The sequence below is a fragment of the Oncorhynchus keta genome, unplaced genomic scaffold (genome assembly GCF_023373465.1).
Source record: "Oncorhynchus keta strain PuntledgeMale-10-30-2019 unplaced genomic scaffold, Oket_V2 Un_contig_14254_pilon_pilon, whole genome shotgun sequence".
In the NCBI taxonomy this organism is placed as follows: Eukaryota; Metazoa; Chordata; class Actinopteri; order Salmoniformes; family Salmonidae; genus Oncorhynchus; species Oncorhynchus keta.
Window position 1 is genome coordinate 9,673 of NW_026278632.1, and position 11,516 is coordinate 21,188.

At 39.2% G+C, this 11,516-nt stretch overlaps 1 protein-coding gene across 1 annotated transcript; it reads left to right on the forward strand.

The window, feature by feature from the left end:
- Window positions 1-1,538: 1,538 nt before the first annotated feature.
- Window positions 1,539-11,338, forward strand: LOC118370445 (cytidine monophosphate-N-acetylneuraminic acid hydroxylase-like; the record flags this gene model as incomplete). The annotated part of the gene is made up of 6 exons (XM_052501724.1): window positions 1,539-1,560; window positions 2,483-2,509; window positions 8,400-8,626; window positions 8,860-8,951; window positions 10,198-10,307; window positions 11,129-11,338. Coding segments are annotated over exons 3-6 (618 nt in total), but the record flags the coding sequence as incomplete, so codon positions are not given.
- Between the last annotated feature and the right edge of the window lie 178 nt (window positions 11,339-11,516).

The following is an 11,516-nucleotide window of genomic DNA, read 5'->3' on the forward strand; positions in this document are numbered from 1 at the left end:
ACTCAATCACTTTTTATAACTACTGTTTACAGGCCTCCTGGGCCATATACAGCGTTCCTCACTGAGTTCCCTGAATTCCTATCGGACCTTGTAGTCATAGCAGATAATATTCTAATTTTTGGTGATTTTAATATTCACATGGAAAAGTCCACAGACCCACTCCAAAAGGCTTTCGGAGTCATCATCGACTCAGTGCGTTTTATCCAACATGTCTCTGGACCTACTCACTGTCACAGTCATACTCTGGACCTAGTTTTGTCCCATGGAATAAATGTTGTGGATCTTAATGTTTTTCCTCATAATCCTGGACTATCGGACCACCAGTTCATTACGTTTGCAATCGCAACAAATAATCTGCTCAGACCTCAACCAAGGAGCATCAAAAGTCGTGTTAAAAATTCTCAGACAACACAAAGATTCCTTGATGCCCTTCCAGACTCCCTCTGCCTACCCAAGGAAGTCACAGGACAACAATCAGTTAAACACCTAACTGAGGAACTCAATTTAACCTTGCGCAATACTATTGCACCCCTAAAAACTAAAAACATTTGTCATAAGAAACTAGCTCCCTGGTATACAGAAAATACCAGAGCTCTAAGGCAAGCGTCCAGAAAATTGGAACGGAAATGGCGCCACACCAAACTGGAAGTCTTCCAACTAGCTTGGAAAGACAGAACCGTGCAGTATCGAAGAGCCCTCACTACTGCTCGATCATCCTATTTTTCCAACTTAATTGAGGAAAATAAGAAAAATACGAGAAAAAAAATTGGGGGATACTGTCGCAAAGCTGACTAAAAAGCAGCATTCCCCAAGTGAGGATGGCTTTCACTTCAGCAATAATACATTCATTAACTTCTTTGAGGAAAAGATCATGATTATTAGAAAGCAAATTACGGACTCCTCTTTAAATCTGCGTATCCCTCCAAAGCTCAGTTGTCCTGATTCTGCACAACTCTGCCAGGACCAAGGATCAAGAGCGACACTCAAGTGTTTTAGTACTATATCTCTTGAAACAATGATGAAAATAATCATGGCCTCTAAACCTTCAAGCTGTATACTGGACCCTATTCCAACAAAACTGCTGAAAGAGCTGCTTCCTGTGCTTGGCCCTCCTATGTTGAACATAATAAACGGCTCTCTATCCACCGGATGTGTACCAAACTCACTAAAAGTGGTGGTAATAAAGCCTCTCTTAAAAAAGCCAAACCTTGACCCAGAAATTATAAAAAACTATCGGCCTACATAGAATCTTCCATTCCTCTCAAAAATGTTGGAAAAAGCTGTTGCGCAGCAACTCACTGCCTTCCTGAAGAAAACACCAAGTGTCACGTTCTGACCTTTATTCCTTTGTTTTGTCTTTATTTTAGTATGGTCAGGGCGTGAGTTGGGGTGGGCAGTCTATGTTCGTTTTTCTATATTTTCTATTTCTGTGTTTGGCCTGATATGGTTCTCAATCAGAGGCAGCTGTCTATCGTTGTCCCTGATTGAGAACCATATTTAGGTAGCCTGTGTTCTATTGTGTTTCGTGGGTGGTTATTTTCTGTCTTCCACACGGAACTGGTTCGGTTTGTTATTTTTTGTATTTTGTCGTGTTGATTATCTGAGTAAGTTCTGCATCCCACCTAAGGGCACAGCTGATTTTATACATGTGATCACTCCCTAGTGGTATGATCACCTACGTCAATGTATGTATGCATCAATAAGCTGAGGTTACCTTATAAGGCAACCTAGTACAGTAGCTTCTCTGAATTTCTTAGAATTGTCCTCTTGTCACACAAGATCAAAATGTCAAAACCAGACAGTGGTTACTTTATCTAGTTTCGGTGACTCACCAACCTACAAACCCACTCTCACAACAGCCAGGGCTTAACCACACAGACTAATATAGATAGCCTGTGCAACATATTGTGGCAGAGTTTTTAGACACATAGCAACAGTATATTATTATAAGGCCTGCAGCAAAACATATGAATCTTAAGGTCCCCTTCAACAATGGGGAGGGTCTTTGGGACCCAGCCCCTACAACGTCCTCATTGATGACAAGCGCGCTCTCGGTTGACATGACATCCTCCTTCACACAGGCAGGGGGAGCGGGGCTGCCCCCTGCTTCAAAGCGGGTGAAGAACTTGTTTATTGACTATAGAGAGGCACACCCTCATCTGGGCAGGGATAAATACGTTGCCTCGCTTTGAAGGGGGCATTTGCCATATTCTTAAAGCTCATCCAGGCACTCTCCCTGTGACTATCTGTTGCACCTTGTCCTTGTACTGGAGTCTACTGGAGTCTCCCTGTAACATGATCTGTTGCCCCTTATCCTTGTACAGTCATCACCTTTCTATTTTTTCACCTCTGTACCTTTTCTCTTGTGTGGATTTCCTGAGGCAAACACTTGATTCTTCTTGTTAATAAGCACCAACAATTAGTTCACTGCTCAATGCAAATGCACAAAGACTGATCTCTGTCTAAACTTCAAATTCCAAAGTGTCAAGTCAACATAAGTCTGCTCAAGGTAATGCTCTTTATTATTTATGCTTCTCTCTTAATATTTGCTATGTTGTGACTAAGAAATGTACATTGTTTAAAGGTGACAGACAAAAGTTGTTTAAAACTTATGGCTGGGGGGCAGTATTGAGTAGCTTAGATGAATAAGGTGCTCAGAGTAAACTGCCTGCTCCTCAGTCCCAGATGCTAATATATGCATATTATTAGTGTATTTGGATAGAACACTCTGAAGTTTCTAAAACTGTTTGAATGATGTCTGAGTAAAACAGAACTCAGAATAGTAGGCAAAAATCTGAGAAAAAATCCAACCAAGAAGTGGGAAATCTGAGGTTGGTCGATTTTCAACTCAGCCCCTATAGAAGATACAGTGGGATATTGGTCATCTTGCACTTCCTAAGGCTTCCACAAGATGTCAACCATCTTTAAAAACCTGTTTGATGCTTCTACTGTGAAGTGGGGCCGAATGAGAGCTGTTTGAGTCAGAGGTCTGGCAGCAGTCACATGCATTTCACATGAGAGGTATCTCCCGTTCCTTTGCTTTTCTGAAGACAAAGGAATTCTCCGGTTGGAATATTATTGAAGATTTATGTTTAAAACATCCTAAAGATTGATTCCATACATCGTTTGACAAGTTTCTACGATCTATAACAGAACTTTTTGACAGCATCTAGTGAACGCGCTCTGTGAGTTTTGATTTGTTTACCAAACGCTCTAACAAAAGTAGCTATCTGGACATAAATGATGGACGTTATCTAACAAATCAAACATGTATTGTGGAACTGTGATTCCTGGGAGTGCATTCTGATCAAAGGTAAGTGAGTATTTATAATGTTATTTCTGACTTCTGGTGACTCCAACATAGCGGATATGTATTTGTTCTCTGAGCGCCGTTCTCAGATTATAGCATAGTTTGCTTTTTCCGTAAATCTTTTTTGAAATCTGACAGTGGTTGTATTAAACTTATGGCTGCAATCCCGATACCGGGATCGATATGACAACTACCAGTGAAAATAGAGGGTGCCAAAATTCAAACCACAGAAATCTCATAATTACAATTTCTAAAACATGCATGTGTCTTATATAATTTTAAATGTATTTGTTGTTAATGTGTCCGATTTCAAATAAGCTTTTCAGCGAAAGCACTACAAACGATTATGTTAGGTCTCCACCAAACCACAATAAGCACAGCCATTTATATAGCAAAATATAGCCTTCACAAAAACCAGAAATAAAGATCAAATTAATCACTAACCTTGAATTATCTTCATGAGATGACACTCAGGACTTCATGTTACACAATACATGCATGTTTTGTTTGATAAAGTTCACTAGTTCCAAAAACATCAAGTGATTTTGCATAGCCACATCATTCAACAGAAATACTCATCATACATGTAGATGATAATATAGTTATACACATGGAATTATAGATATACCTCTAATGCAACCGCTGTGTCAGATTTTTAAAAAAACTTTACAGAAAAAGAAATGCATGCAATAATCTGAGATGGCGCTCAATTTTAAAAACACCACAGCCACAAGGATGGCGTCAACATAAACAAGAAATTACATGATAAATATTCCCTTACCTTTGATCTACATCAGAAAGCACTTCAGGAATCCCAGGTCCACAACAAATGTTTGTTTTGTTCGAAAATGTCCATTAATGTCCAAACACCTTCTTTTGTTTGTGGTATACATATCCAAACCCTAATTCTGGTCAGCGTTAAAATCGGACAAAAACTTCAAAGTGATATTACCGGTCGAAGAAACATTTCAAACTAAGTACAGAATCAATCATTAGGATGTTTTGAACATATAGCATCAATAAAGCTCCAACCGGAGTATTCTTGTCTTCGTGAGCAATGGAACACAAGTGACTACCATGAGGAAAAAGTGTCATCACAAAATGGCTGTTTGATGGACAGCTGATATATTCTGCTCTCATTCACTCCCACAACATAGAAGCCTCATTATAATTTCTATTGGTTGACATCTAGTGGAACCCCTAGTCAGTGCAACATCATTCATATCTCAAGGGGATTTCATTGGGGACTCTGAATACATACAAACTCAGATTTCTGACTTCCTGTTTTGATTTCAACTCAGGATTTTGCCTGCCAATATGAGTTCTGTTATACTCAGACATCATTCAAACAGTTTTAAACTTCAATGTTTTCTGTTCAATACTAACAATAATATGCAAATATTAGCAACTGTGACTGAGGAGCAGGCTGTTTGATATGGGCACATTTTCATCCAAGCTACTCAATACTGCCCCTGCAGCCATAAAAAGTTAAGGAGAAGTATATCTTTAATTCCATGTATAACACTTGTATTTTCATCAACATTTATGATGAGTATTTCTGTAAATTGGTGTGGCTCTCTGCAAATTGACCGGATGTTTTTGGAACTATTGAACATAACACGCCCAATGTATAATGAGTTATTTTAATATAAATATGAACTTTACCGAACAAAACATACATGAAGTCCTATGAGTGTCATCAGATGATCTTCAAAGGTTAGTGATTCATTCTCTCTCTATTTATGCTTTTTGTGTCTACTCTTTGGCTGGAAAAATGGCTGTGTTTTTGTGACTTGGGTCTGACCTAACATAATCGTTTGTGGTGCTTTCGCTGTAAAGCCTATTTGAAATCTGTCACTGTGATGGGATTAACAACAAGATTACCTTTAAAATGGTATAAGATACATGTACGTTTGAGGAATTTTAATTGAGATTTCTGTTTTAAATTTGGCGCCCTGCACTTTCACTGGCTGTTGTCATATTGATCCCATTAATGGGATTTCAGCCCTAATAAGTTAACAGATACATACATTATAATATTGAATTTATTTAGCTACAAACATACAGTGAGATGTACATTGTATTTTCAGAGGATAGCACTTAATAGCATTAAAACATTTAGCTAATTTATATATTTTGCTCATGGTAGTTTACATAAATTAAGCTCTGAACTTTCAAAAGATTAAAATGCAGAAGAATTACATTGAATTACAATGACAGTTCAAAAGATGAATGTAGAACAAAATTGACTGAAACCTTATTTTGTGCTTTACTTCTCTGTCCTTGAATCATATTTACCACTTTCTGTCTATATCAGTGTACTGGACACCAAATATTTGTGTTATCCGGGATCCTTGGGACTTCCTTACCCCATAGAAGTTCAGGTTAAGGAATAGGGTCGAGGTTAGGAGTTATGGTAGGGACGCAAGGGTCCCAGATATCACTGACCATACCAAACATCACTCTACACTGGTCCTTAACCTTTCTAGCGCAAGCTCGACAACATTCCTCTGAAAGGGCAGCGCGTGAAATTCAAAAATATGTTTTTGAAATATGTAACTTTAACAAGTCCAATACAGCAAATGAAAGAAACATCTTGTTTGTGCAGACTAATCTACCCATCGTGTCCGATTTCAAAAATGCTTTACAGCTAAAGCACAACATATGATTGTTAGGTCACAAACGCACAGCCATTTTTTCCAGCCAAAGATAGGAGTCACAAAAAGCAGAAATATAGATAAAATTAACAACTAACCTTTGATCTTCATCGGATGACACTCATAGGACTTCATGTTATACAATGCATATATGTTTTGTTCGATGATGTGCATATTTGTATCCAAAAATCTCAGTTTAAATTGGGGCCTTACGTGTAGTATTGTTTTGATTCCAAAACATCCGGTGATTTTGCAGAAATACTCATAATAAACATTGATAAAAGATACAAGTGTTATTCACAGATTTAAAGTGACTCCTTTAATGCAACCGCTGTCAGATTTCAAAAACACTTTACGGAAAAAACAATCTGAGAACGACACTCAGAACCCAAAACAGCCAGAGGAATATCCGCCATTTGGGAATCAACAAAGTTAGAAACAACACCATAAATATTCACTTACCTTTGATCTTCATCAGAAGGCACTCCCAGGAATCCCAGTTCGACAATAAATGACTGATTTGTTCCATTTATGTCCAAATAGCCACTTGTTAGCGTGTTCAGCCCAGTAATCCATCTTCATGAGGCACAGGCACTTCATCCAGACAAACTTAAAGTTCCTTTACAGTCCTTTAGAAACATGTCAAATGATGTATGGAATCAATCTTTAGGATGTGTTTAACATAAAACATCAATGTTCCAACCGGAGAATTCCTTTGTCTTCAGAAAAGCAATGGAACGAGAAGTAATTCTGTCGGGAGTGCGCGTCATGAGACCAAGGCTCTCTTCCAGACCACTGACTCAAAGAGGTCTCATGAGCCCCTCCTTTATAGTAGAATCCTCAAACCAGTTTCTAAAGACAGTTGACATCTAGTGGAAGCCCTAGGAAGTGCAACCTCATCCATATCTCAATGTGTATTTGGTAGGCCAAGCTTTGAAAAACTACAAACCTCAGATTTCCCGCTTCCTGGTTGGATTTTTCTCAGGTTTTCGCCTGCCATATGAGTTCTGTTACTCACAGACATCATTCAAACAGTTCTAGAAACTTCAGAGTTTTCTATCCAATACTAATAATAATATGCATATAATAGCATCTGGGACAGAGTAGGAGGCAGTTCACTCTGGGCACGCTATTCATCCAAAAGTGAAAATGCTGCCCCATATCCCAACAAGGTTAAATAAAGGGTTTGCTGAAACTTAAATTGTAAATTGAATTTCAAGATAACTTTGGATGAATTTCAGTCATATGAGCTGAAAAAAATATGAATTGAGGATGATTGTTCTTACAACCAAAAAGTCTCAGAATCAGACCCATGTTCAAATGTGGGGTATTTCAATAAATATAAAATATTTAAATACTCTATGCATTTGAACCCACGTTCTGTTTGTTCCTTGGGTATTTGGAAGAATGTGTTTGGATACAATATTTGAAAATAGTTCAGATAGTAGGCTATTTGTAGGAAATGTTATGAGGTAGCGGATTTTGACCACATAATACTCATATTCACACAAGATCAGTATTTCAAGTATAAGTACGCATGTATTTGTACCCAGGTCTGCTCCTGGTAATTCCATACATCTCAATGTAATATTTAGTTCCCAAAGTGTCACAGTACTCTATGAGGAACTGACATTTGTTTGAATTTAGATATTACTCATTTGAACTAACCATGAACATGTAAATATAATGTTTCATTCTTTGAATCTGTGCTATTGTCTAAAATGTAGGTTCAGGTCTCTCGCTCTTTCTCTCATATTTTAAACAACTTGTAGAAAATACACTTTATGACACTGTCATAAAGAATTATGACCATCCTGTGTCACTTTACTTGGACTAAGAAAATACACTTTGACACTGTCAAGAAGCATTATGACCATCATAATCACATCAGCCAGATAGGCCAATCACATACATGCCCTTATACCTTATTATGACTGTGTCATAATGTGTTATGACACTAGGTGTGAAGTAAAGTGTTACAGCATATTCATATATTTCCCCTTTCTGTAATACACGATTTCCAGTGTTTTGTTTGTGATATGAGCTGATGGTCACTAGCCTCGATGCTGTATGTTATGGATTAAACTCACATCTGTTGATGGTGTTTGATGCCAGACTGGAGATACAAGGACCGAGGACACACTGATTATTATTGTATTGTCTGAACACTGTGATTCTGTAGCAATGTCACTTACTTGTTTGGACTTCCCACTTGCCTCTGGGACTGATGTTTACAGAACAGTTGTCTGCTGATTAGGATATAAGGCCAGTTAGACATTTTCTCTGGTTCTGTGCTGGAAGTATCTCCCTGTTGCAACTTGTAATAAACTGAATAGATTTTTTATTGCCTTTATTGATGACTTCTGTTCGGTTCACCTGTAAATTCTTCTTACGAGTACCATCCACTTATACTCCTCTACTTTACTCATCAGCACTTCAATTCCACCACTCAAATGACAGCCCAGTCTTCAAAGACAGTGCTGTCCCTGGACTCTGAGGCGGTGTTCTCACTCAAAGATGGCATCAACTTTAAGAAGAGCCCAGATGATGGCAAGTGCTACATCATATACAAAGACAATGGAGAGCTGAAGGCCTGCAAGAACCAATGCAAACACCAAGGAGGCCTGTTCATCAAAGACATAGAGGACTTAGATGGAAGGTAAGTAGACTTAAAGGGGAAGTTCAGGACTTTACAACTAAAGATAGTTGGAGTTAGTAGCGGCTGTTTAGAGAATACCGAACTTTGGATTACAGTTTCTCCTGGCCCATAGACTACTTTCAGGCTGAGGAACCATTTAACATTAAGTGGTAAAATCCTGAACAACTTCTTTAATACCGAGGCTTAGATAAAACATATCTATTCCATGGGACTGAAAGGTTTTTCTGATGCAGGACGGTCCGGTGTACAAAACACTACTGGAAGCTGAACGTCTCAACTATGCAGTATGTGAACCCTCCTGACAGCTTCACACAGGATGAGCTGGGTAAGTTGAGCTGCCATTTTCTCAACCTGAAAGGTTATTGAATGGCATTTTAAGTCTATTTGCCATTTTGGGTCATATGAAACGGTATGTCTAATCTTTTGTGTTCTCTGACAACTTGTGTACATTTGTACACATTGTGTGATACTGATCATTAAATCAAATGTTATGTCACATGCTTGGTAAACAACAGATGTAGACTAACAGTGAAATGCTTACTTACAGGCCTTCCCAACAATGCAGAGAGAAAAAAATAATAACACAAGGAATAAATCCACAGAGTAACGATAACTTGGCTATATAACGTTACACGAGGTACCAGTATCGAGTAGATGTGCAGGGGTATACATTTACATTTAAGACATTTAGCAGACGCTCTTATCCAGAGCGACTTACAAATTGGGATGAGGTAGATATGTTCATATAGGTGAGATAAAGTGACTAGGTAACAGGATAGATAATAAACAGTAACAGCAGCGTATGTGATGAGTCAAACGAGTTAGTCCAAAAAGGGTCAATGCAGATAGTTAGCCAATAGCTACCTGGACTAACTGTTTAGCAGTCTTATGACTTGGAATTTTTAGTTAACAAACTATAGTTTTGGCAAGTCAATTAGGACATCTACCTTGTACATGACACATGTAATCTTTCCAACAATTGTTTACAGACAGATTATTTCACTTATAATTCACTGTATCACAATTCCAATGGGTCAGACATTTACATACACTAAGTTGACTGTGCCTTTAAACAGCTTGGAAAATTCCAGAAAATGATGTCATGGCTTTAGAAGCTTCTGAAAGGCTAATTGACATCATTTGAGTCAATTGGAGGTGCACCTGTGGATGTATTTCAAGGCCTACCTTCAAACTACCTAGATTACCCACCCGAGTCACACCCCGACCTAACCAACATAGAATAAAAAGGCTCTATGGTCAGGGTGTGACAGTGTATGTAAACTTCTGACCCACTGGGAATGTGACGAAAGAAATAAAAGCCTAAATAAATAATTCTCTCTACTATTATTCTGACATTTCACATTCTTAAAATAAAGTGGTGATCCTAACTGACCTAAAACAGAATATTTACTGGGATTAAATGGCAGGAATTGTGAAACTGAGTTTAAATAAATGTATTTGGCTAAAGTGTATGTAAACTTCCGACTTCAACTTAAGATAATCAAATACAAGTAATCAATTAGATTATTTATCGGAAGAGTTTTGACTTTGGCTTGATTTTGCTAACGCAGACGTCGTGATGACAGACGAGGGTGGTCTTCAGCTCGTGGAGGTGATCGTCTGGGACCCCTGGTTGGCAGACCCCCAGGATCCACAGGAACTGCAGGAGGGAGAGGTGACTGTGAGTACAGCTCGTCACACACACCCACGGCTGGACAGATGTGAGGCCTTTCCCAGTGGGCAAAACTGGTTGCAATTACATTATGACATCTTACATGACGTCATGGTCAGGATGTATACTGGTTGTATAAAGACGTTTTGTTAAGGTCAGAAAAACATATCTTGATCTGGTTGTGATCTTGGTCTTGTCACGAGAAAGATGTCTTCACCAGGCTGGTTGAAACTAATCTGGAACACATTCCCATGTTTAGTCACAAATTTGTGACAAGAACACAAACACTAGCTATGATCCAAGGCTAGTTAGTAATTACCCGGAGTGAATCAAATATGAGCCTTAAAATTATAACTGAGAGTTGTGTGTCTACACAATCTTCTACTCATCTTTGATCTCATCACAACTTTTATCATGTGAGATCTGAGGGTGTGTTCTCACCTGAAAGGCTTCAGTGCCAAACTTAAGCCTGGGACACAAGGGAGATGGGCAAAGGTTGAAAGATATCACCAACCGCCATCCAAGATTCTAGATGACGTATCGGGATAGACCTCCGATCACAGCCGTGCCCAACAACAGTGCAGGACACATTGCTGGGACTCTGAATGACAGTTGGTCACAGATGACTTTTTGACCATCTCCCCTGTGTTCATTTCAATTCCAGAGACACAGAAACGACAGTCCCAACACCGACACCTCTGAGATATTCCCCATATGGCCGACAGGCTATTTATATCAATGTGATTGGTCAACAGCGCCGCGCGCAAATCTAAAGAGCACGTCAGGCGACAAGATTCTCCGCTCCAAACTCAACCTTCATGTTCCCCCAGGTGACCTACCTCACCCATGCATGTATGGAGCTCCAGCTAGGGGGGAAGAAGATGATATTCGACCCCTGGCTGACGGGTCCGGCCTTCGCCAGGGGCTGGTGGCTGCTCCATGAGCCACCTGCTGACTCCATGGAGAGGCTGTGCATGGCCGACCTCATCTACATAAGCCACATGCACTCCGACCACCTCAGGTATTCAGAGATGGTACCTGTACGTAGCATGGTGTAGAGATGGTGCCTCTATGGAATGTGGTATTGGTATGTGAGATGTACCTGTATGGTACAGGCATGTAGAGATGGTACCTGTATGGTACAGGCATGTAGAGATGGTACCTTTAATGGTACAGGTATGGTACAGGTATGTAGAGATGGTACCTGTATGGTACAGG